This window comes from Hypanus sabinus, chromosome 1 (assembly GCF_030144855.1).
Source record: "Hypanus sabinus isolate sHypSab1 chromosome 1, sHypSab1.hap1, whole genome shotgun sequence".
NCBI classification, from domain to species: Eukaryota; Metazoa; Chordata; class Chondrichthyes; order Myliobatiformes; family Dasyatidae; genus Hypanus; species Hypanus sabinus.
Window position 1 is genome coordinate 90,409,682 of NC_082706.1, and position 27,700 is coordinate 90,437,381.

Below are 27,700 nucleotides of genomic sequence, written 5' to 3' on the forward strand. Positions count from 1 at the left end.
ACCTTTCTCAAACACATTCAGTTCCCCTTTTGAAAACCATTGCTGGATTTAGTTTCATTGCTCCTGCAGGCAATGCAAGCCAGATCATAAACCTGCAAGGTGCAACACTGACAAACCCTCACAAGACAGGAGGCCACGTCTGTTAAAGGCCCTCCTAAATCCTGTCTGCTCTTAGGAGAACCAGACCATAACGCCATGAGACATGGGAGTAGAATTTGACCATAGGCCCATTGAGTCTGCTCCACCATTCCATCATGGCTCTCAACATCTCTCAATTATCCCTCTCAACACCATTCTCCTGCCTTCTCCCTGTAACCTTTAACACCCTTACTAATCAAGAACATATTAACTTTTGCTTTAAATTTAGAAACATAGAAACCTTACAGCGCAATACAAGCCCTTCCGCCCACAATGCTGTGCCAAACATGTACTTACTTTAGAAATTACCTAGGGTTACCCATAGCCCTCTATTTTTCTAAGCTCCAAATATACCTAATGACTTGGCCTCCACAGCTGTCTGTGGCAATGAATTGCACAGATTCATCACCTTCTGGCTAAAGAAATTCCTCCTCCTCTCTTTCTATGTCCTTCTATTCTGAGACTGTGCCCTCTGGTCCTAAACTCCCTCCACTATAGGAAACACTCCCTCCTTGCCCACACTACCTATGGCTTTCAAATTTTGATCCGTTTCAAAGAGATTCCCCCTCCAAACCTATACTTCAGCCAAGTACCAACTAAGCCATCAAACAATCCTCTTACTTTATTTAAATCCTTTCATTCCCAGGGATCATTAGCATGAACCTTGTCTGGACCCTCTCCAATGCCAGCAGGAACAGTCTTAGATAAAGGATCCAGAACTGCTCACAATACCCCAAGTGCAGTCTGACCAAAGCCTCAGCGTCACTTTCCAATTTTTAAATACAAGTCCATTCAAATAGAACGCTGGCGTGTCTACCTTCTCCATATACATGAGGTTCCTTATCCTTGGTAGGATTGTGACCAATTCCCTTTGCTTCCCACCCTCCCCAAGGCCCAAATATAGGACAATATACTGAGGCCAAGATTAACCAATGTATTGCTATAGTTTGCTTGCTTTATGCATTCTGCCTATAACTAGATCCATTGAGCTTGTTGCTATTTCGACTTGCCCTGCATATATGAACTCAGAACCTCAGGTCTTTTGTTCCATATTTATTTTTAAATATCACCAATTAGTCTATGCTTCAATCCTCATTACTCAAAAGTTTCCTGCAAATTTGGCCTTAATGCCAGAAAGATTCCAAGCATCCAATTTTATCTCGTTATCAGTCTTTCTTCCCCACCACCCTACAAAGCAAACATCGTCTCCAGTCTTGATTCTGTTCCCATGCACTGTTCAGTTAGTCTCCATAGTAAAGGTGAAGGAAGGTCAAGTACTCAATTTAAAAATATCAGAACATTTTCCAGAGATAATCCTCTGAAATCTCTTGTAACGACCCAGGACATATCCAGTGCAACCTCCTTACCCGTTCCTCTTTAAGCTATTCGTCCTCCCCATCACTTCGGTAACATCATCCATCTTCAAACCTGCCCTAGAGCACTTGTGGCCAAAGTCATGCTTTGGTCATCTTCAGAGATAATTGCTCCACTGCTCTGCCCAACATCCCAAGTCATCTTACCCAAAGCTCCACTGTCTATATTCAAATTCACATCCAATCCAGTCTACCCATCATCTCTTCAGCTATTTTTAGGAACTGCTTCTTCCCCTCGCCATCAGACTTCTGAATGATGCATGAACCCTTGAAAACTATCTCACTAGTTTTAATTGTTTTACACTTCTATATATAACATTGAACTATTTTTCATATATATATGCATACAAACACACATGTAGAGTGTGTGTGCATATATATAGTAACTTCTAGTCTATTTATGTATTGAACTGTACTGTTGCTGCAAAACAACAAATTTTATGACATGTCAGTGATAACAAACTTGATTCTCCATCTTCCATTCCCTCAGAGTTCAACTGCCTTGCCACTGCTTTCCCCTCAACCCCCCAAAAATTATACAGTTCTCCTGTTTCTGTTTCATATGCACACCACTTCCCTCCTTCAACACTGAATAACACGCACACATAAAATGTTGGACAAACTCCGCAGGTTAGGCAGCATCTATGAAAAGGAATAAATAGTCAATATTTTGGGCTAAGAGCCTGAATCAGGATATGCCTTGCTTTCAATTGCCTGATCCCAGCCTGCTGATAATCCCTCCCTACACCTTTCAGCCTCATTCATCTCCTTAAATGTGTTATTTAGTTCCCCTTCATCTTTCTTTTATATGAAGTTAGCTGTGAGCTTACCTGCCCTTACCAAGTGGTAACAGTTAAGGTGAAAGGAGAAGCCATTTGACTTTGCACGATATTGCACTGTACTGCTGTGACGGAACAACAAATTTCACAAGATACACTCGGTGCTTCTTTTTTATATATGTGGTCTTCTGCTGCTGTAGGCCATCCACTTCAAGGTTCAAGGTATTGTGCATTCAAAGATTCTGTTCTACACACCACTGTTGTAATATGTGGTTACTTAAGTTACCGTTGCCTTCCTGTCAATTTGAACCAGTCTGGCTGTTCTCCTCTGGCCTCTCTAGTTAACAAGGCATTTTTTGGATTGTTATTTCTTTTTCACACCAATCTCTGTAAACTCTAGAGACAGTTGAGAGTGAAAATCCCAGAAGGTTAACTTCTAAGATACTCAAACCACCCATTCTGGCACCAACAATCATTCCACAGTCAAAGTCACTTTGATCTCCTTTCATCCCCATTCTGATGTTTGACCTGAACAACAAGTGAACTTCTTGACTGTGTCTGCCTGCATTTATGTATTGAGTTGCTGCCATATGATCGGATGATGAGATATTTGCATTAATGAGCAGGTGTACCAGATAAAGCGGCCACATAGCGTTCAGTACATTATCTGAAGGAAATTAAAATATTTAGAACTGACACTGAACCATACTGTTCCTCTCAATAAACTTGCCAGGTCACCAAATGTTTTGGCAAATGACTTTAAACAGGATGAAGTGTTGGGGAAGATGATCCACAACAGAATTTAAGGGAGGGGATGGAAAAATAATTGAATCAAAAATATTTTAAGAATGTGGAGAGAGGTCAGTTAGCTCTTTCAGAAGCTGTTACATGCAGAATGCCCATCTCTTCAGCATTATAGTTTTTTAAATTTATGTTATTTTAACTATTACAAAGAACTTAGAGGAAGTCTACTAAAAGGGAAATCAAACAATTTCATTATAAACAAATCTCAAATTAATTATTGTTTTAAATTGTTCAGCTAAATGAAAATAGAATATTTATTATTTTTGAATGGCCCAGTGGAAAATGCTTTTCCTTTTAGAACCATGAAACAGGCCTTTTGGCCCATCCAGTCTATGTTAAGCTTTTATTCTGCCTAGTCCCATTGTCCCATTCTCCATACCCCTCCCATCCATTTACTTACCCAAACTTTACTTTATTGTCACCAAACAATTGATACTAGAGCGTACAATCATCACAGCAATATTTGATTCTGCGCTTCGGGCTCCCTGGAGTACAAATCAAAGTAAATATAATAAAAATTTAAATTATAAATCATAATCAGTAAATAGAAAAGGGAAAGTAAGGTAGTGCAAGTCAGGTCCGGATATATGGAAGGCACAGCCCAGATCCGGGTCAGAATCCATTCAGCAGTCTTATCACAGTTGGAAAGAAGCTGTTCCCAAATCTGGCCGTATGAATCAAGCTCCTGAAGCTTCTCCCAGAGGGAAGAGGGACAAAAAGTGTGTTGGCTGGGTGGGTCGTGTCCTTGATTATCCTGGCATCACTGCTCCGACACTGTGCGTTGTAAAGTGAGTCCAAGGATGGAAGATTGCTTTGTGTGATGTGCTGGGCTACATTCACGATCTTCTGCAGCTTCTTCCGGTCTTGGACAGGACAACTTCCATACCAGGTTGTGATGCACCCTAGAAGAATTCTTTCTATAGTGCATCTATAAAAATTAGTGAGAGTTTTAGGGGACAGGCCAAATTTCTGCAGCTTTCTCAAGAAGTAAAGGTGCTAGTGGGCCTTCTTGGCAGTGGACTCTGCTTGGTTAGACCAAGTCAGGTCAGTGTAGTGTTCTCGCTCAGGTGTAAGAGAACTCTGAACTAAACACCAAGGTAAACCATAGTCAATGAAAACAGGATCACAGTAAGATTAACCGTTTACTGTTCACTCTTCCACGTTAACGTATGGTGAAAACTGTTGATAAAACAATACAAAATGTATACAGTTTTTGTTTCCTTCTTGATATCACATTTACATCGTAAATACTTGCAAAAGTAGAACTACAACTACATTAAAGTGCAGCATACAGTCAGAATTTACCTACGCCACTGACTGCTTTAAATACACTTCAACACAAACTATTCACAACTCTTTAACTAAAACTAACAAAAATATAAACCTTGTCAACCATCATTACTTTTAACAGAATCAGCGTTAACATTTTTAATTCAACACATCGATTATCTCATGAACTTATGGCGTTGCTTCACTGACGTTTCTAGTGCGTAGAAAGAAAACTTTTCTTGTGCTGATCCTGCACATGTGAGCCCCCTCCTTCCCGTTTCTCCAAACCGGTATTTTCCCACAAGACGCGGCAAAACCGGGTGTGATGTCGTCGCATGCCGCGATATAATCACAGACAATGAATTTACTTTAAACTATCTTAACTTTAACTAGAAAATGCTAACAAATGAATTAATAAAGCAAAAATATTATAAACTAAACAAATGCCATAAAGGCAACACACTCCCTGCTTGACCTTCGTAAGGTCACAATGAACATAATATAAAACTTCAGTCTCTAAATCAGTCCTTAGGTAGAAGTAGAATGACTTCTGTAACTGGCCTTTGGTAAATTTTCACATCGCCTTGGTCGGTAGTTTTCAACTCAACCTTCCTGACATGTCCATCCCTACTAGGGAATGTGGCAGTGATTCTGGCCATTGGCCAGCTGTTGTGGGCAATTTGCTTGTCCCTGAGCAGGACTAAATCTCTAACTTGAAGATTCCTGCAGGGTTCTGTCCACTTTTGTCTGTGTTGCAAAAAAGGTAGATATTCCTGTCTCCAACGACACCAGAACCGATTTGCCAGAGCCTGGACCTGTCTCCATTGCTTTAAGTACAAATCCTTATCAGAGAAGTCCCCTGGTGGAGGGGGGGCTCCTGCCTTCTGCGTAAGGAGCATTGATGGCAAGAGTATGAAGGGGTTTTCCGGGTCAGAAGACACAGGTAGGAGTGGTCGTGCATTTATAATGGCTGTGACCTCTGCCATTAGTGTGCACAGTACCTCATGGGTCAATCGGGTGCATTGCTGCATCTCAGGTTTCCTTTTCAGGGTTTTTTGCAAGGACGTGAACCGCTTGACTGCCCACTCTTTGTTGTTTGGCAAGCACTGGCGTGGTTCTCTGAAAGGTAGTGGGGCGACCCAATTATTTGCTTCATCTCTGAAGACCTTGATGTCCATTATTTTTAAGAAAATGGCGTCTTGAGCTGATGGAGCAAGTTTATTATCATGCTCAGTTTGAGTGAAGACTGACTACTTTACATTTGTTAAAGCCTTGTCGTGTTCCCTGGTACACATGAAACTTGTGCGGGGTTGAAAAATTGAATGGCGGCCACTCTGTAGCACATTGGTCTTGAGTGTGCTAACCGTCGGTTTGTGTACATTGCCAAGGCACACCTCTCCTATCACCACCCAGCCCAGATCCAGGCGTTGCGCAAAGGGGGCATCGTGTGGTCCATTGACCTGCTGCCTAACCTTGTGCACCCGGAGAACATCTCTTCCTAATAGCAGGAGTATTTCTGCTTTTGGATCCAGTTCTGGAATGTGTTTGGCGATGTGGTGGAGATATGGCTGGTGTAGCACCACACTTGGCGTCGGGATCTCAGTGCGGATCTTCAAAATTTCATTGCACTCTAAGAGTGGAGGGAGACAGATGACAACTTTACCATCCAGGGACTCGAGCTGGAAGCTTTCTGCCTTCCTTCCATAAGTTTCCACGCTGTCTGAGCAAGCTCTAAGGTAGTATGGGAACTGATTACTCTCAATGTTGAACAAGTCAAAGAACTCTGGACTGACTAGTGAACGATTGCTCTAATCGTCCAGAATTACGTAGGCTTTGATGGCCTTGTCTTTGGCTCCCTTAGGGTACACCTTAGTGAGGCAGATCTTTGAACAAGAATGGCTTGACTGAGCTTGACCGCAAACTTCTGTGCAGCTTGAGCTGACAACAGTTGTCCTGGAGTGAGCCTCTCCCTCCCCACCATCCTGTTGTGGGGGTGAAGGAGCTTTGTTGGTTTGCGGTAACGGGCCGGGATGCATGGCCCCATCGTGATTAGTGCTATTACATTCCGGGCACTTCACGGCGATCGTACACTCTCTAGCAAGGTGAGAGGTAGAGGAACAGCATTTAAAACATATTTTTTTCTCCTTGAGAAGGGCCATCCTCTCTTCAAGGGGTTTTTCCCAAAACTTTCTGTATTTTTTGAGGGGGTGGTGTTTGTTGTGCAATGGACATTTCTTGCTAGGGTCGTTGTTAGTTGTAAAGGCTTCAGTCTTAAGCACTGAGACAGGTTTATTAATGTTGAAATTATTTGAAGAGGATTTATCTAGCTTGGTGTAAATTGTACTGCTTTCTGGACCCATGAGGCTAGGGTCGTTTTGCCTCCTTGCACACAAACCTAGTGAAATACTCGAAGGGAGGAAATCGACCATTGTTCTCTTCCTTGTACTCTGCGCCAACGGACACCCACCTTTCCTGCAGCCCAAATGGAAGTTTGTCCACGATTTGTCTAATCCCGTATGGAGTATCTAGGTATACTAGACCAGTTGAGTAGCCATCTTCTTTGGCGCCTTGAATCTCCATGAGTAAATCTTCGAGCTCTCTTAACTTAGTGTGGTCCTTGGCTGACACCTTAGGAAAATTTTCCAGATGTCGGTATAGTGCCGCTTCAATAATTTCGGGGGCTGCATAGCCCTCCCGAAGTCTCTCCCATGCTTTGCATAAGGCTAGCTTGGGGTTGTTAATGTACACTGAACGTATGCGTCTCACTTGTTTGCATGATTCTTTCCCAGCCATTTCGCCATAAGATCCAACTCTTGGGTTGCTCCGAGCTGGACTCCGTGGATAGCGTTGGTGAATGTGGAGTACCATGCACGGTAATTTTCAGGTTTATCGTCAAACTGGTATAGTCCTGAAGTGACGAGATCTCGTCGTGCTAAATACTGTGTCATGGGTTCAACTGCAAGTGGCATGCGGCCTGAGGGAATATGTCGGCGGGTATATGACTGAGGGCGTACCTCTGTTATGGAATTTGCTGCTTTGAATTCAGCCTTTGCCTCTCTTCTTGCTAAATCTGGTAAGTTTGGTGTCAAGAAGTATTTGTCATCAGCCCTTTCATTCTTGAATTCATCACGGAGTTGCAAGGGTAAATTGTCTTCCTCGGATGGATGTGATGCAATTGAGCCTCTCTGAGCTCCTCATGAAATGGGGCATTAGCGTATAAGTATGGAGAGGAAGAACGAATCTTCAGGTCTATTTGAGATCGGACATAGTCACTTGTGCGTTCCAATCTGATCTTTTCTGAAGTAGATTTTACGTCAACCAGATCATGCATTTCTTCAGCATTTTCTATTAACTCTGCTTCCACCCTGGCAGCTTCTGCTTCTCGGTGTAGCATCAGCACTTCTAACTCTGCCGCTATCCTTACCCTTTTCAACTGGTTTTCGGCTTCTCTGGCAGCCGCTTCCATTTTCAATTTTGCTTCTTCTTTGGCGTAGAATGCTCACACTTTGGCGGCTTCTGCCTTAGCTCTTGCATGGGCAGCCTTACTTGATGATGCCCTACTGCCCGTCGCTGGATGGCAATGACTTGATGCTGGATCGAGTTGTCATTGTAGCACTTGAAACACCCGATAAGGCCACCTTTTCACTGTAGCGTTCTTGCTCAGGTGTAAGAGAACTCTGAACTAAACACCGAGGTAAACCGTAGTCAATGAAAACAGGATCACAGTAAGATTAACCGTTTACTGTTCACTCTTCCACATTAACTGTTGATAAAACAATACAAAATGTATACAGTATTTGTTTCCTTCTTGATATCACATTTACATCGTAAATACTTGCAAAAGTAAAACTACAACTATTACATTACATTAAAGTGCAGCATACAGTCAGAATCTACCTACACCATTGGCTGCTTTAAATACACTTCAACACAAACTATCCGCAACTCTTTAACTAACGAAAACATAAACTTTATCAACCGTCATTACTTTTAACAAAATCAGCGTCAACATTTTTAATTCAACACATCGATTATCTCATGAACTTACGGCGTTGCTTCACTGACGTTTCTAGTGCGTAGAAAGAAAACTTTTCTTGCGCTGATCCTGCACACATAAGCCCCCTCCTTCCCGTTTCTCCAAACCGGTATTTTCCCACAAGACGCGGCAAAACCGGGTGTGATGTCGTCGCATGCCGCGATATAATCACAGACAACGAATTTACTTTAAACTATCTTAACTTTAACTAGAAAATGCTAACAAATGAATTAATAAAGCGAAAATATTATAAACTAAACAAATGCCATAAGGGCAACACACAGGTCATTTGTGATATTCACACCTCTCTTAGAAGTTGCAATCAAACCTGCATCTGCCACTTCCTCTTCCACATTCACACTGCTCTCTGAGTGAAGAGGGTCCCGCTTAAATATTTTACTTTCACCCTTAACCTATGACCTCTAGTTCTAGTCTCACACAGCCTCAGTGGAAAAAGTCTGCTGCATTTACCCCAACAATACCTCTCATAATTTTATTAAGTCTCCCCTCATTCACCTATGCTCCAGGGAGTAAAGTTTGAAGCTATTCAACCTTTCCCTATAACTCAGATCATCAGGTCCTGGCAACATCCTTGTAAATTTTCTCTGTACTCTTTCAATCTCCCTGTACATTTCCTGTACATTTAATGCTTCTAGAGATGAGATGTGGGAATAGGAACGGTCCAGTGACATCAATGCTTTTATCTGAGAGAATGTCCTAGTGGTATCATGTGTCATCTATGAGGAGCCTCTGTTCCTATCACTTGTAGATAACTTGAAGCAAAGAGGGTCAGGACATTGAGAAAGAGTAAGTTAAAATAAACATAATAATATATCCAATTATGCGCTTTAAAATCATATTCAGTTCTGTCCATAACTTTGCCCCTCACTTTTTCCACAAGCTACACAGCCCTACAGGTTCTGCCTCTTGTGCATTCCCAACATCATTAAATTCGCACATTATATCAAACCTTGAAGCGGATGGGCAGCAGAAGACCATGAACGTGCACTCAGTGGCCACTTTATTAGCAGGAGGTACCAAGTGAGTGTACATTTGTGGTGGCCCCAGCCACACTGGCAGCTCTACATGATTGACCACCCTTTGCTCTACACTTGCTCCTGCTGCCAGTGACCAAGCTAGATCAAGTCACGTTCAGGAGACTGGGAAGAACATCAATACCAAATAGAGTCTGGACTGGGCAGAAGCTTTTTGCTACATCCCTTCCTCTCTCACCCTCTTACCTTCCCCAGCTTCCTGTAATTTCTCTCCCCAACTTCTCTTCCTTTTCATTCCCCAATCCAGCTCCCCTCTTACCCTTCTCTTCACCTGCCCATCATTTCCTTCTGGTGCCCCTCCTCTTTGTCTTTCTCTCATGGTCCACTCAGATTCCTTTTACTTCAGCCTTTTGCCTCTTCTACCTATCACCTCCCAGCTTCTTATTTCATCCTCATTCTTTCACCCATTGACCATCCCCCTCACCTAGTCTCACCTACTGTATCACCTTGTACTGCTTTGCCTACCCCCAACCTCACAATGAAGGGTCTCGGCCCAAAATGTTGACTGCTTATTCCCCTCCATAGATGCTGCCTGACCTGCTGAGTTCCTCCAGTATTTTGTGCTTTCTTAAATGTAAAAAGGTGATACATCCCCCACCATCTAATTTCCAGAAATTAAAACTGAGAATGACAGAACAACCCGTGAGCTGTGCAGTTGTCTGCAGCTCTCACCCCGACCGTTCTACTTGACAGAGTAACTAACCACAGTTTTCACACTCTCAGTTACTGGCCAGCCTTCAGTATAATCCTACAAGCATTTCCCAGGCCACCCAATGCACACACTCTGCTAACAACGTCACTTGCAATAGCCATTTCTTCACTCGATATGCCAAGCTAACATAGAACAGCACAGCACAGTAAAGGCCCTTTAGCCCATGATGGTGCGCCAACCATTTAACCTACTCCGAGATCAATCTAACCCTTCCCTCCTACATAGGCACATGGATGACAGAAAAATGGAGGGCTATCTAACAGTTTCTTAAATGTCCCCAATGTATCTGCCTCTACCATCACCCTTGGCAGTACATTCCTTGCACTCACCACTCTGTGCAAAAAAAAACAGCTCAGTTCTTGACATTCCCCCTTCACTCCAGAGAGAAAAGCCCTAAACTCACTCTTATTATCCTCATACACTTCAAATCAGTACAGGACCAAAGAGCAATATTTGATCCAGTCAAACCACCCTTCAAAACATTCATTTCTGCACCAATGTTGTTGGTGAGACCAACATTTATCATCTGTCCTTAGCTGCCCCTGAACTCAGTGGTTTGCTAGGCAATTAATTGTGACCAGCATTGGTAGGTCTGGTATCACACGTACTGGGGACTGAACTGACCCAGCCACTCCAACTGTGTGCAGTATTCAACACTGCAGGTGGAACCTCCACCATGATCTTCCAGCGTCTACACACAGAACTGCTCGGGGGTGGAGTTTGAGGCCTAGTGCTCGGGCCTTGTCATCAGCAAGTTGAGTGCTCGAGGTCTAATATTCAGAGATGAGGATAGAGGCCGGGAGTTCAAATCAGAATTCGGGGCCCATTGGCTACAGCCCTGTGCCTGTGAATCCCTGCAAGTCCATTGGAGCAGTTGAAGGCCCAATGCCTGTGTGCTCTTGTTCGAATCCAAGGCTGGAGACTGAAGATGACTTGGGATTAGCGGACTGTGTATGTGCATGAGTGGGGAGGAATGCAGCTCGTTTTGTTGTTGTTGCTTTGCAGCTTGTTGTGCTGTGTTGTTCTGCCGAGCATTGTGGGTATCCCATGTTGGCGCCAAAATGTGCGGTGACACTTGGGGCTGTTCCCAGCACAGTGTGTTGGTTGTTAAAGCAAATGACACATCTCACTACGTGCTTTGATGGACTTGTGATAAATCATCTTGAATCTTGTGCACCTGAAAGCTTCCACAGGTAAACTACTGAGTTGGCCTGCTGTTGCGGCCTTTCTGAATCCAAAAGAGGTGGGAGGCTGCTCAGTGTAGGGGCCTTGTCCCCTCAGGTGTTCTGCACCTTCCTGCAAATCGTGCTAATTGTGTATGACTTAGACTATCCAGGCCTCTCTTCAGAGAGCAGTCAGACATACCACAGTGGTCAGTTGTTCTGGTAATCTCATTGCTTTGCAACCCCAGATCAGGGAAGTATCTGCTTCCACTTCTCCAACTGTCCACAGAAACAATTCCGCTCCCTGCTTAGTGGGTTCACTTTGTTCACTGGTGCAGCTTCTAACCAACAGTTCACTCCAAAGGTTGACGAACAGACAAATTTCAAGACTCTCAGCAGGGTTTACATAAAAGGTGACAATTTGCTGACCAGCAGGGATTTAATACAAGGCTAAAAAGGTGTACCACTATATGACACGGTTCCTCCCCTCTTCCCATCACTACCAACACAGAGGTACTGTAGCCGGAAGCCACATGCTCCACAATTTAGGAACAGCTTCTTCCCTTCCGCCATCAGATTTCTGTATGAACAATAAACCTATGAACACTATATCACTATTGTTGATCTTTTTGTTTTACTCACTTAGTTTCCAAAATATATTTATTATTGTAACTTAAAGTATATTTTATATTTTGCACTGTACTGCTGCCAAAAAACTCCAAATTTCATGACATACATCAGTGATAATAAACCTGATTCTGACTTAATTATTTGTTGTGATGTATGGGTACTGTTGGAAAGAGCTGCATTGTCCACCCCTGATTACCCAGTACTCACCAGGTTACTGTGTTATTTGAAAGGACAATTTAACATAATTCATTTTGCCTTATCTGGAGTCGCATATAATGAAGACCATAAAGACTTGGGAGCAGAATTAGGCCATTCGGCCCATTGAGTCTGCTCTGCCATTCCATCATGGATGATATTTAACTCCTCTCAACATCATTTTCCTGCCTTCTCCCCATAACCTTTGACACCCTGATTAATCAAGAGCCTATCAACCTCCACTTTAAATATACCCCATGACCTGGCCTCCACCTCAGCCAGTGGCAATGGATTCCACAGATTCACCACCCCCTGGCTAAATGAATTCCTCCTCATCTGGGGCAATTCCTCCTCCCTTACAGTATGTGGGGGGAGGGATTGTTTAAAGGAGGTGTGCAGGACAAGTTTTTTTATGCGGACAAGTCTTTTTTAAACACAGTAATGCTTGGAACAAGCTGCTTGGGCAGTTGTGGTGTAAGGCAACATAATTGAGAGATATGTACATAATTTACAACTACCAACATCGAGTTGGGGTTTGGTTTTAAGAGGCTAGTCAGACGTGATTACGTTATTACATAAAAGCTTTTTAAGCCTGCTCTTGTGTAGGTTTTGGGAGTTCGATAAAATGTGTTACGGGTTTCATTAAATATATAACCATATAACAATTACAGCACATAAACAGGCTATCTCGGCCCTTCTAGTCCATGTGGAATGCTTACTCTCACCTAGTTCCACCTACCTGCACTCATCCCATAACCCTCCATTCCTTTTCTGTCCATATACCTATCCAAGTTTGCTTTAAATGACAAAATCAGACCTGCTTCTACCACTTCTACTGGAAGCTTGTTCCACACAGCTACCACTCTGAGTAAAGAAATTCCCCCTCGTGTTACCCCTAAACTTTTGCCCCTTAACTCTCAACTCATGTCCTCTTGTTTGAATCTCCCCTGCTCTCAATGGAAAAAGCTTATACATGTCAACTCTATCTATCCCCATCATAATTTTAAATACCTCTATCAAGTTCCCCCTCAACCTCCTATGCTCCAAAGAATAAAGACCTAACTTGTTCAAGATAATGCGTAAACCTACATTGGTGACCCCGATGCTCTGGGTGGATTCTGGAGTTATTGAATATGTCAGCCAATGTGGTCACTTTGGAAGTGTCAGAGTTTTGGGAGCAAAATGGAGTCGCTTGGTTTAGACAAGCTGAGGCCCAATTTGCGCTGTGAGAAATCACTGCCATAAATACCAAATATTTCTTTGCAATAATGTCGCTCAGTAATTACACAGCTGCAAGACTGGTGAATCTACCAGAACACCTGACTGAACACGATAAATACCAATCGCTGGAAACTCATCTTTTACAGACTTTTGGACCATTGGAATCTGAGTGCACCAAACAGTTGCTCTCCTTACCCAGCCTCGCCAACGTTAGGCCTTCAGAGCTAATGGGCCACTTGCTGTCTCTCCCGGGAAATCACCATCCTTGTTTTATTTTTAAAAGATCACCTAATGCAGCAAATGCCTGATCAAGTTCACATAACACTCGCTAATGAACCCTTGAGGGACTTTAGGAAGCTTGCTAAAATAGCTGATAGTCTACACTCAGCCAGGCAGCAGTATGTAATTTCTCCTCCTTTCTGCACCTCAGGAAGGCCCCCAACATGGCTGTGAGACAGACAACACTGGGTCTATGCTTTTACCACACTCGGTTTGATAGGAATGCTAGGAAGTGCCAACCGCCTTTCAGCTTCAACAGTGCCTACACATTGGGACATCAGAGGTCTGTGAACACCATGGGCTCCAGCTGCCAGGATTGCCTACTGTTCATCACAGACACCCTTTCAGGGCCATGCTTCCTGTGTGACACAGGTGCTCAAGTGAGTATGCTACCGGCATCACTAATAATAAGTATTTCATTGATCCCAAGTGGGAAATTATTTTGTTACAGCAAGCATTTAAAAACACACTTAGCAATAATAAATAACAGTAATAAATATAAATGTTAACTAATAATAAAATACAGAATAATAATTTAACAATGTACAATAATGTATAAAATAATAAAACAGAGACTATAGTACTGTTCTCTCTTCGCACAGAGACGAACTGTTGTATATGCTTATTGATGAGACAGCAAAAAGTGATGAAACTTCACTGGAGGCCGCCAATGGCTGCAAGATCCAGACTTACGGGACACAACAGGTGAAGCACTGCTTCAGTGGGCGACGTTACACTTGGGGCTTCAAGTAGCTAGACCTCTGCTTGGTGCAGATTTCCTGTGTGCCCAAGGACTGTTAGTCGATCATAAGAACTGCCAGCTTGTGGATGTCAAGGACTTGGGTCATTACCTTGCTTCCTCAGCAAGTTCCCCACAAAGACTCCATCAAGTGCATGCACCATCGCACGTGAGTTTACTCGACTGCTGGGCGAATTCCAGAACCTCACCAAGCCCACATTCTCCACCGCACTCACAAAACATGGGGTGAGCACCACAATTCCACAACTAGCCCGCCAGTTCCCCCCTGCTTGCGTAGACTGGGGCCAGAAAAGCTGGCAGAGCTTGCCAACATGGAGAGACTCTGAATTGTACACCAGTCGAATACCCCTGGGCCTCACCCCTCCACATGGTCCCTAAGTGTGATGGTGGTTGTCACCCATTTGGTGATTACCAACACTTGAATGAAGCCAATTGTTACCTAGTCCCAACAAGTTCAAGACTTTTTGGCATGTCTAGCCGTAAAGTTAATTTTCTCCAAAGTTGATCTAGTTAGGGGCTACCCTCAGGTGCCTGTGTGCTTGGAGGACATTCCCAAAACAGCTGTAATGACTCTGTTTGGCCTCTCTGAGTTTCTGCACATGCTGTTTAGACTGAAAAATGCAGTGCAGACTTTCCAATGGCTGATGGACTCTGCATTAAAAGACCCACATTTTCTTTTTGTTTGCCTGGATGACATACTTGCCACCAGTGTGTCCAAGTCTGAACACGCATCTCATCTCCGCATGCTTTCAAGCGCTTAAGCCAACTTGGGTTGATTATTAACCCTGCTAATTGCCAGTTTGCATTGTCAATCATTGACTTTCTCAGCCATCACATCTCCGCAGAAGGTGTGAAACCCCATCAAAGGTAGCTGGTATTACGGATTTCCCACTGTCCTACACTAATAAAAATCTACAGGAGTTTTTAGGCATGATGAATTTCTATCACCACTTAATTCTGCAAACTGCTGAACTTATGCTCCACCTGTATTGTGTGCTTAAAAGCAATACCCCTAATCAAGTGCTTGACTGGTCAGTGGACATGACCAGGGCATTTGATGATACCAAACGACCTCTTTCTGACATGGCTCTACTGGCACACCCACTCCCCAATGCACCCATGGCCATTACAACTGACACCTCAGACTATGCTGTGGTTGCTGTGCACGAACAGTTGGTCGGAGGTGTGTGGCAGCCATTCGCCTTCTTCAGCCGGCAGCTCCATCCCCCGAAAGGAAGTACAGCACATTTGACCGTGCGTTTCTCAGTCTCTATCTGGTTGTCCTCCATTTTTGTTTTCTTCTCGAGGGTCACAATTTCACCGCGTTCATTGATCACAAAACTTCATGCACCCGATGTTCTGCAACACTACCTAGCCTGTATATCTGAGTTCACAACTGATATACAACGTATCAAGGGGAAAAATAATGCCGTGGCCGATTGCCTCTCATGGCCAGACACTGAGATTGTAACATAGGGGATGATTATGCTGGCATTGTAGCCGACCAAGTTGCTGACCCAGGGGTCCAGGCTTACTGAACAGCAGTCAGGGGCCTGCAGTTGGCTGACATTAAGTTCAGGGAGGCTGATGTTTCTCTTTGTGCGATGTCTCAACAGTTGCCCTTGCTCCATTGTGCCTGCAAACTGGGGACAAACCCTTTTTAACTCCATACAAGGTCTCCTGTATCTGGGCTGGAAGGCCTCACAGAAACCAGCTGCACCAGCCTCAGAAAGGACGTGCGTGATTGGACTGCAGCTTGTGTGGGGTGCTTTCGTGCAAAAATTAACCACCACGTTCAAGTGTCACTGGCAACTTCTGAGGTCATAAGTGATGGTTTGACCATGTCAACGTGGACCTTGTTGGTCCTCTTCCTCCCTCCCTCGGTTTCACACACCTTCTTACCATGATGGACCGTATCATCAGGTGGCCAGAGGTCATCCCTCTAGCATTGACGACGGCTGCAGATGTGGCTTGGGCTTTCATCTCACCTGTGTTGCTCTGCTTGGCACCCCATCTGATATTTCCTCCGACCGCGGTCCCCAATACATTTCAGATCTCTGGGCTGCGACGGCCCAAAAGCTCAGCAATCATGGCCTACCTCTCATCATGGCTTTCCTATCTGAGTCCTTATTGATGGACATTCCACTACATTTGTTTCCGTCCGCCGTGGTGCACACTAACATCCCTTTACAATGACCCATTTCACGTTTTGGAAAGGGGAGAAAAGACTTCTATCATAAATAAGCGTGGGGTAAACTTGAACTTATTTTGGTTCATCGCCTTAAACCAGCCCAACAGGACTTGGAGTATTCCACTGCCATGCCCCCTGGTGTCATTACATGAGCGTGAGCGTGTCAACACACCTCTGGACGAGCCAGAGGCCCCTTGCGGTTCCTCCACCCATGGAACACCGGACCTGAGCCGGGTTGCTCGTCTGAGCTCTAGACAGGCTCACAAGCCAGTTTTAAGTGAATTCTGGAGGGTGGCTGTGTGAGGTAACATAATTGGGAGGAAGGTACATAATTCACAAATACTGGCACCGAGTTAGAGCTTCGATTTAAGAAGCTGGTCTGACATGATGACGTTATTACGCAAAAGGTTTTTAAACACACTCTTGCTGTGTAGGTTTCTGAGTTTAGTAAAATGAGTCATGGGTTTCATTAAACACAAGACGCACTTCACTTTATTTACAGAAATCTACAGGGTAACAGGCTCCTGAACCAATGTGGATAACTTCACTCACCTCAGCCCTGTACTGATTCCATAACTTATAGGCTCATTTTCATGGACTCCACAACTCTAGTACGCTGGCCTTAAAACCAGTCGCTTGGGCAGATGGGGCTCATCTGCCGTGGTTGGCAGCTCTTCCAGGAGAAGGAAAACTCTGATCTCAAATCTCCGCTGCCTTGCGGCTATATCCACTCATGGGGAGAGCTTCGGGAGTAAATCTCGAGGGGAAAAACCCGGAGCTGGAGTCCCTAAGGCAGTCCTACATCGAGTTCAATGCTGACTGGCAACTCCTGCGACGCTGCTGGTACCAAACTGTATCAGTCTCTGCTGTTCCTTTGGGTTCAGTTGTGTGGAGAGAGGGGGCTTGTCACATGGGCAACAGTTTGCTCTCCATGTCATACTGTCCAAGCTTGCTTATCTAGACAGCTAGGTCACAACATCCTTGATCGATGGAGGCCTCAGACAGACAGTCTCAACTCTAGTCCTCACTATTATTTATTTATTTATTTATTATTTGTTCAATTTGTCTTATTTTGCACTCTTTGCTTGTCAGTCTATGTTTAGAGATAGTTTCCATGAATTCTATTATATTCCTTTAATTTCCCGTAAATGCCTGCAAGAAAATGAATCGCAAGGTAGTACATGGTGACATATACTGTACATATTTTGATAGTAAATTTTGACCTTGACTTTGACTCTGTTCCATTAAGTTAAAATTTACTCTTTCCTATAGATCTCTCTCAAGCAACACCCATGCCCCACCGTGAATCAGAAGTAATCCTACCAGGCAGCTGATTACAGATCCTCCCTGCCTTTCCAATCCCAATTTCCACCCATCATCCAATACAACACTCCAAACCTCCCCTCAACACCAGAAAAAAGAAGACCTTTGTGTACGTTGAACATGTAGGACTGTATCGAGACTCATGAATTCATGCCCAATAAAATTTTAGACTCGTGATGTTCCAACCTATGAAATCTCAATTTTCATCCATCACCCAGTTCAACACTCCAAACCTCCCCTCGACACCAGAACAAGAAAACGACACCTCTGCGTTCATTGAACATGCAAGGCTTGTTCTGCTACTTGTGAACTCACGCACAATAAAATTTTACACCAGCTCCAAAACATGCCACAACTTTCCTTATATTACCCATCCAATACACTTGTCCTTTTGGGAGAATTTCTAGGCCTCTTCCTTCTATCGAGGTGATGATGTAATCGGATGTTGCTCCCACAGACCAGCCAGGAAGAGAGTTGGAAACATCATCAAGTTCTGGAATTGGTGCTTTATCCAGGCAGGTGGAACAAGAGCTGGAGACCCCCCCTAGGTCTGTGAATCATGAGATCAGAGTTTGAGGCCAAGGGTTTGGGGTCCCACCGTTGGTGGGTCCAGAGCTCAAAGCCTGGAGTTCAGGTCCTCTTCCATCGCCATTGGGAAGTCCTGGGGCTGATATTGAAGATCGGAGCCTGAAGGTTGATTGGAAGTCCGGAGCTTGAGGCCTGATAGCAGGGCTTGATTTGCTGTCATCATTTTGTTGCTTGATGGTGGAACAATTAGGAACCAAAAACCCAAAACCGCAATGCAGCAACATGCGCAGGATGTGCACAGCTATAGCTGACTGGGAGGGTAACATTTGCCGTAGCTCAGTAAGAGGGTGTCATCTGTTTTGGCTTGGCTCCTCAGGCAGCTATCTGACCAAGCAGCTTTATCTGCTCTGAAACCAGTTTCCAAGTGGCAGCTGAGACTCCCATTCCAGCCGGTGTCCAGTGCTCTACATCAAGCCACTCAATACCTGACCCATTTGCTTTCATCTGAAACCAACAGATGTACAGGCAACTGAAGAAAGAGTACCTCCCTGGTGATTAATGATGTTTTAAATCCTCTTTGCATGCCCCTGCATTTTCTGCACTACCTACCACCACCCCTGGCAGGGTGTTCCACACACTCCACCACTCTCGGTGTTAAAAAAGAACTTACCTTTGACATTCTCCCATGTGCTTTCCTCCAATCACCTTAAAATTATGCCTCCAGGTAGCAGCCATTTCTGTCCTGGGGACAAAGTCTCTGGCTATCCATTTGTACCCCTCTATCAATTCACCTCCCAGCCTTCTCTGTTACACAGAGGAAAAACCCTAGCTCGCTCTACCTACCCTCATAGGACATGCTCTCTAGTCCAGGCAGAATCCTGGTGAGTCTCCTCTGCACCTTCTCTAAAGCTTCCTCATCCTTCTAGTAATGAGGCAACTGGAGCTGAACACAATATTCCAAGCATAGTCTAACCAGGGGTTTACAGAGCTGCAACATTACCTCATGGCTCTTGAACTCAAATCACTTGACTAATGAAGGGCAACACACCATGCGATTTCTTATGCTGTAATTATGACATAGCTGAAACTTATCGAATATTGAAAGGCTTGGATAGATGTGGAGAGGATGTTTCCAAAGTAGGGGAGGCTATGACCAGAGGGCACAGCCTCAGAATACAAGGATGCCCCCTTAGAACAGAGATGACGAAGAATTACTTTTGCCAGAGTGTGTTGAAACTGTGGAATTCATACAAACAACTGTGAAAGCCAAGTCACTGGGTACATTTAAAGTGGAGTTTGATAGGCTCTTGATTAATAAGGGCATCAAAGGTTATGGGGAGAAGGCAGAACAGGATTGAGAGGGATAATATATCAGCCATGTTGGAATAACAGAGCAGTCTCATTGGGCCAAATGGAGTAGTTCTGCTACTATGTCTTATGGTCTAAATTATGATTTGGAGGTCTGGAACAGGGTCTAAGAAACCCTGCCTAGGGCCATTTGATGGTCCAAGCGCTCTGAAATTACAGTGGAGCGCAGACAGTCGACCGCCTGGAAAACACTGAACTCTTTTGTGCAATGCTGGTCTCTGAGATACAAAGGAATCAGTGCCAGTTCAGAGAAACGTCAGGCAGATGCCTGAGAGTGGAGGAGAAAGCAGCAGAAATTCAATTCCTGAAAATGACATGAAGAAATCATTCTTCACACCAAGTGGGAATCAGAAACTGAGCCAAATGGTTTTGTTCAGGCAGTGAGTGCTTTGCTTCTGAATGAGAAAGAAGAGGAGTATTGCACGTAGGACAATCCATAACCACAATCAGGTTTATCATCATTCACATACAGTACGTTGTGAAATCTGTTCATTTGTTGCAGCGGTACAGTGCCATGCATAAAATATACTATAAATTTCAATAACATGTATAAACAAACACACAATAATATTTAATAATTTTAAATAAAAATAGTGATACAGTGTTTATGGGCTCAGAAACCTGATGATGGAGGGAGAAGCTGTCCCTAAAATGTTGAGTGTGTGTCTTCAGGCTCCTGTACCTCCTTCCTGACTGTAGTAATGAGAAGACAGAACGTCCTGGGTGGTGGGGTTCCTTCATAATGGATGCCGCTTTTTTGAGACACTGCCTTTTGAAGGTGTCCTTGATGATAGGGAGAACCCATCTGGTTGAGCAGCTGGAAGCGAGAGAGGATGTACCATGCACCACATTCACAACAACCATCGCCTGTCTTTCCCAGGACACTTACTTACGGAGCAACGTTGTCATCATCAGCCCTCCACCCACCCGACATCTTATCCCCTCAACTCTGTAACAAAATAACACGGCCTTTGAAAATCCCTGCGCTATGACTACAACAAGCAGGGCTACAGATGCATTCTTTCAATGCACCTGCTCCCACCAGCTTCGCATTTGGAGAAGAAGAAGTGTGTTTTAAGCACGTAACAGCACACACAAAATGCTGGAGGAACTCAGCAGGCCAGGCAGCATCCATGAAGGGGAATAAATAGTTAATGTTTCATACCAAGACCCTCCATCAGGACTGGAAAGGAAGGGGGGAAAGCCAAGATAAGGTGTGGTGGAAGGGGAAGCAGTACAAGCACAGACTGAGGTCGGCAGGAGGAGGCTGGTGATAGGTGAAACCAGACGAGGGGGAGGTAAGAGAGTGGGGAACGGGGATGAAATGAGAAGCTGGGAGGTGATAGGTGGAAGAGGTAAAGGATTGAATCTGATAGGAGAGGAAAGCAGACCATGGGAGAGAGGGAGGAGGAGGGGAACCTGAGGGAAGTGACAGATAGGTGAGGAGAAGAAAAACGGTAAGAGGGGAACCAAAATGGGGAATGGGAAAAGACAGAAGGCGAGTTGGGAAAATTACGGGAAGTTTAGAGAAATTTATGTTTTTTTTATATTTGCATCCTCCTGCCGACCTCACTCTGTGCATGCCTTTCCTGGGGGTAGAAACCAGAACCAAAGATAAGTACATATACTAGAAAATGTCCTCAAACATACACAGTCTCTTTAGTTATATTTGTGATTTTTAAATACTTTTTTCAGGCATGGGTATTGCATGCTGATTTTCAGGCCTTTACCTAATAGGAAAGACCAGAAAAGGGGGTCATAGATTTTGGGTGAGAGGGGGGATGATTTAAAAGGTACCTGAGGGTTACCTTTATCATGCAGCGGATGCTGAACATGTGGAATAAGCTGCCAGAGGAAATGGTGAGGCAGGTACAACAGTATCATTTAACAAGTACGTTTGAAAGTACATTTATTATCAAAGTATTTATAGCATGTAAAACCTTGAGTTTCACCTTGCAGGAGGCCACAAGACAAAGAAGCAGGATACAATCCATGAAAAACCACACACAACAAACGCTGACAAAGCTCTATCGTGCAAAAGAGGACCATCATGCAAACAATAAAAAATGTACCACGTAATACACAGAACATGAACAGCAGTGTCACGGAAAGCAAGTCCCCAGCTGCGGAGTCGGTTCAGCACCGAGGGGAGTGAAGCAGGTCCAGGAGCCTGAAAGCTGGCGGGCAACATTGCTCCCGAACCTGGCGGCGTGCGACCCAGGACTCCTGCACCTTCTGCCCGGCAGTAGTAGTGGGAAGAGGGGGAGGCAGGTCAAACACAGGCAGGCGAGATTGGCTGGTAAGGAGAAATGGGGTTGAACACCTGGTGGTATGGGGCTGAGATTTGGGGTTCCCAGCCTGGGCTCCATGGAGAACACCTGGCATAGAGGGATAGGGGCTGAATGCAGGAATTTGGGACCAGGTGAGTTGGTAGCATGGACTTCCCTGGCTGATGGGCCTGTATCCTCTGTAATCTCTATCACTTCATCTGTTAAGATGCACAGTTCAGTCTTGGAGTGGCCCTGTACTTCCTGCCTGTTATACTGGAGATTTGGGAGCTCACACACCACAGAAGAAAGCAGATGCTCGATTTTAACTGTTATCTCTCCCATTACAAAGGTTGTCTGCTCTCCATTTGCTCTGAATTACATAGAAAACTACAGCATAGTCAAAGCCCCTCGGCCCATGATGTTGTGCTGACTATTTAACCTAACCCCGTCCTCTGACATAGCCCTCCGTTTTTCTATCACCCACGTTCCTATCTAAGAATTTCTTAAATGTTCCTAATGCAAATGCCTCCATCACCAACCCTGGAGGGGCATTCTACTCACCCACCACTCTCTGTGTAAAAAAAAACATGCCTCTGACATCCCCTTTTACTTTTCTCCAATCACCTTAGAATCATGCCCCCTTTTACTACCCATTTCCACCCTGGGTAAAAGTCTCCGGCTGACCTCTCGATCTTATCATCTTGTACATCTCTATCATCAGCCCTTGCTCCAAAGAGAAAAGCCCCAGCCCACTAAACCTACCCTCTAGGCCCCATCCTGATAAATTTACAGACATAGTAACTAATAGAAATCCTGCTTGAAGTTATCTCCCCCTCAGGAGGTCTCACTCTCTACTTCAATGAACAACAAGTGTAATTCACCTCAGAGGAGAGAACATTCCAACCTATTACATCAATAAAAGCTAACTTGATTCATGGAAAACCTTTGTTCTAGTTTATAGCCATCCCCTGTAACCACACGCCTTTCGAACTCAGCAAAGCATCTCAAAGGACCACTCTCCCAACTTAACACTGACATTAAGGAGCTCTTGGGATTTGTTGTTGGGATTCTGGAGAAGAGTAATACAAGAAGTTGGAAATCTAAATCAACACAAACAAGATGCTGGAGGAACTGTGGGTCAGGCAGCATCGATGGAGGGAAAAGAACAGTCCTTGTTTTGGGCCAAGACTCTTTATCAGGCCGGTAAGATGGTGACAAGTGGGAAATCAACGGAACACACACCAGCCCTCATCGAGGCATCAGCAATGGAAAGAGTGAGCAGTTTCAAGTTCTTGGGTGTCAGCATCTCTGAAGATCTACCCCAGTCCCAACATATTTATGCAATTACAAAGAAGGCGTATCACTGTGTTTCATTAGGAATTGAGGAGATTTGGAATGTCACCAATGACTCTAGCAAATTTGTATAGATGTTCCAAGGAGAGCATTCTGATTGGTTGGTATACCATCCGGTACGGGACACAAATATACAAAATTGGAACCCATGAACCAACTTATTTTTTATAACCCTTATTGCAATTTATAGAAAGTTTTATGTATCGCACTCTACTGATGCCGCAAAAGAACAAAGTTCACTTCAGTGATAAAAAACCTGATTCTAATTTGGTAAAATGCTTTCACCAATGACATGCACTGCCATCCAGAGGCGACAGAATTAACCACAGGAAGTTTCAGATTTCAATTTGTTTAAAAGAAAGATCAACTTTAATTTTTTTTTAAAGAGTTTTAAAGAGATTCAAATGAATTGTGATCATTTTAAAAAATAAAATTTGCTTCCTAATGATCTTAATGCTCCTCCAAGTTGGCAGGTTCAACAAGTATTTAATAAGCTATGTATTTAATGAAAAGCTGATGGAATTCAGTGAGTGAGGCTGTATCTGTAGAGGGAAATAGACGGTTGATGTTAGGATTTGGACTCTTCATATGGGTACTCAACGATTTAGAAACAGCTTCACTCCCATCACCCGACATCAGATTTCTGAACGGTCCATACCCTATGAACACTGCCATACCATATTGATTTCTTTTTGCTTTACCTATTTATTGGCCTCAGTGGCCACTTTTTTAATTATACCTGCTCATTAACGCAATTAACTAATCAGCCATTCACGTGGCAGCAACTCAATACATTAAAGCATGCAGGCATGGTCAAGAGGTTCAGTTGCTGTTCAGGCCAAGCATCAGAATTGAGAAGAAATGTGATCAAAGTGACACCGATTGTGGAACGACTGTTGGTGTCAGACAGGGAGGTTTGAACATCTGAGAAACTGCTGATCTCCTGGGAATTTCACTCACAATCGGTCTCTGGAGCTTACACAGAATGGCGTTAAAAACAATGGAAAACATCCAGTGAGCAGCAGTTCACTGGCAAACATGCCTTGCTAATGAGAGAGGAAAGCACAGAATGGCCAGACTGGTTCAACCTGACAGGAAGGTGACAGCAACTCACATAACTATCCATTACAACAGTGGTGTGCAGAGGAACATTTCTGGACACACAACACATTGAACCTTGAAGCGGATGGGCTACAACAGCAGAAGACCATGAATACACACTCAGTGGCCACTTTGTTGGGTACAGGAGATAATTAATAAAATATCCACTGTGTACTTTCCTTAGTTTCTAGTAGGTGGAATGAACAAGCAAACAGAGTAGGGCAGAAAACTTCAGAATACTGAAAAAACTTCATTAAAGCAATCATTTTACTGAATATATACTGAAGATAACCAATGTGACAGATGCATAGAAACAGAAATGTACAGTAAAGAAATGATACCTTTTAGAAATTGCTAACAAGAAAAATACTCTTTTCCTACCTTCTCCTGATCATTATTCTGCTGTTTCCATTCTGTGGGCTCCACAGTCTCACATATGGCAACTCAAAGGCATGGAGCTTTCTCAGCACTGCTCCAAGATAATGAAAAAAAGTAGTTACAACAGTGTCTTTTTCCAAGATATATTATAATACTCTGAAATGGTATCAATCGGAGTCTATAGAGGAAGAATAGAGAAGTGGAGCATATAGATAACGTAAACAATCAGGGAAGGCACAATAGACTCAGTGGAAAAACTGGAGACCACATACCACCCAAAGAAACACATCAACAGCTCGAGTTAACTGTTCTTTCACCTATTAAAAATTTTCTCTGCCATTAATATTTTTTTCTGATTCACAACATAATAACATCTAGAGATCACACATGGAATATATCTTTTGCACATTGGCTTTTGGCAGTCATTGTTTATGTATGGTTTTGCATAAATTTTATTGTATTTCTTTAGTTTCCTGTAAATGCCTACAGGAAGATGAATTTCAAAGTAGAATATGGTGACATATGCTTACTTTTACTTTCCCTTGGGAAGGACTCAGGAGGTCTCAGTCACTTTTTCAATGAACAATAAACAGGAAAGGGAAAATGGCAATCTATTACATCAATAAAAGCTAACTTGGCTCAATGGGTAAACTTCATTGTGGTTTGCTGATTACAAATCTGCACAAGACAAAGGAGCAGAATTCGTCTATTGGCCCATTGAGTCTGCTTCCCCATAACCACATCTGATCACAGCAAAGCATCTTGATGGACCTCCCTCCCAATTACAAGATGTTAAATGGCTTAAACACTGGGAAGTGTTTGATTTTAATAATGTCATCAAAATTATCACTGAAGATTGAGGTGACCCTATGTACAGACCTACATTTAGGACACTTTCAGTTTGAAATCTGAACTCAACACTGGGTTACTTACAGAAAGTTAAAATAACTGCAGGTGATGAAATATGAAACAAAGCAAGGAAATATTATAAACTCAAGAGATTTCTGTAGATACAGGAAATCCAGAGAAACACACACCAAAATGCTGGTGGAGTTCAACAATCAGAAAGCAACAATGGAGAGGGATAAACAGTCAATTTTTCAGGTCAGTATCCTTTATAAGACCATGTACAGGAGCAGAATTAGGCCATTTGGACCATCAAGTCTACTCCACCATTTCATCATGACTGATCCTAATTCCCTGTCAGATCCAATCTCCTACCTTCTCCCCTTATCCTCACACCCTGACCAATCAACCTTTGCCTTAAAAATACCCAATGAGTTGATCTCACAGCAGCCTGTGGCAATGAATTCCAGATTCACTAATTTGGTTGAAGAAATTCCTCATCTCCGTTCTAATAGTCTATGCTTTTATTTCTTCCACCAAAGTGCATGACCATACATTTCCCTACACTGTAGTGCATCTGTCATTCCTTTGCCCATTTTCTTAATCTGTCTAAGTCCTTCTGTAGCCTCTCTACTTCCTCAAAGCTACCTGCTTCTCCACCCATCTTTGCATCGTCTATGAACTTTGCCAAAATGCTATCAATTTCATCATCCAAGTCACTGACAAATAATGTAAAAAGCAGTCCCAACACAGACTCCAGTGGAACACCACAAATCACAGGCTTCCTTTATTCTCTGCCTTTGCCTTCTGCCAATCAGCTGATCTTCTATCCATACTGGTATTTTTCCTGTAATAAAAACATAAGAAATAAGAGCAGGAGGAGGCCATCCGGCCCATCCAGCCTACCCTGCCATTCAATTAGATCATGGCTGATCTGTCCGTAAGCTCAGCTCCATCTACCTGCCTTTTCCCCATGATCCTTAATTCCCTTACTATGTAAAAACCTATCTAACTGTTCCTTAAATACATTTATTGAGGAAGCCTCATCTGCTTCCCTGGGCAGAGAATTCCACAGATTCACCACTCTCTGGGAAAAACAGTTTTTCTTCATCTCCGTCCTAAATCTTCTCCCCGAATCTTGAGGCAATGTCTCCTAGTTCTAGTCTCACCTACCAATGGAATCAACTTTTCTACTTCTATCTTACCTATCCCTTTCAAAATTTTGTATGTTTCTATAAGGTCCCCTCTCATTCTTCTGAACTCCAGAGAGTACAGTCCCAGGCGACTTAATCTCTCCTCATAGGTTAAACCCTTCATCCCTGGAATCAACCTGATGAACCTCCTCTGCACTGCCTCCAAAGCCAGTATATCCTTCCTCAAGCATGGAGACCAGAACTGCACACAGTACTCCAGGTGCGACCTCACCAGTACCCTGTATAGTTGCAGCATGACCTCCCTGCTCTTGAATTCAATCCCTCTAGCAATGAAGGCCAACATTCCATTTGCCTTCTTAATAACCTGTTGTACCTGCAAGCCAACTTTTTGCAATTCATGAACAAGCACTCCCAAGTCCCTCTGCACAACAGCATGCTGCAGCCTTTCACCATTTAAATAATAATCTGCTCTTCTATTATCCCTTCCAAAGTGGATGATCTCACATTTACCAACATTGTATTCCATCTGCCAGACCTTGGCCTACTCCCTTAACCTATCTACATCCCTCCGCCACTCTCCACATCCTCTGTACAATTTGCTTTTCCACTCAGTGTCATCACCAACCCCTGCGGCAACCCACTCACCACAGACTGTCAAAGGCCTTCTGAAAGTCCAAGTAAACACCACCCATTGACTCTCCTTTGTCTATCCTGCTAATTATTTCCACAAAGAATTAATTCCAACAGATTTGTCAGGCAAGATTTCATAAGGAA

The 27,700-nt window shown here is 43.6% G+C and overlaps 1 protein-coding gene across 4 annotated transcripts in view; it reads right to left on the reverse strand.

The window, feature by feature from the left end:
• The window catches only part of LOC132395356 (sorting nexin-31-like), a 139,125-nt gene that overhangs the window by 64,558 nt on the left and 46,867 nt on the right, over positions 1-27,700 (reverse strand). For all 4 annotated transcript variants that reach the window (XM_059971865.1, XM_059971855.1, XM_059971875.1 and 1 more), the window contains one exon: positions 24,930-25,017. In XM_059971865.1, the coding sequence (XP_059827848.1) occupies positions 24,930-25,017 (88 nt within the window). The remainder of the gene's footprint in view (positions 1-24,929; positions 25,018-27,700) is intronic.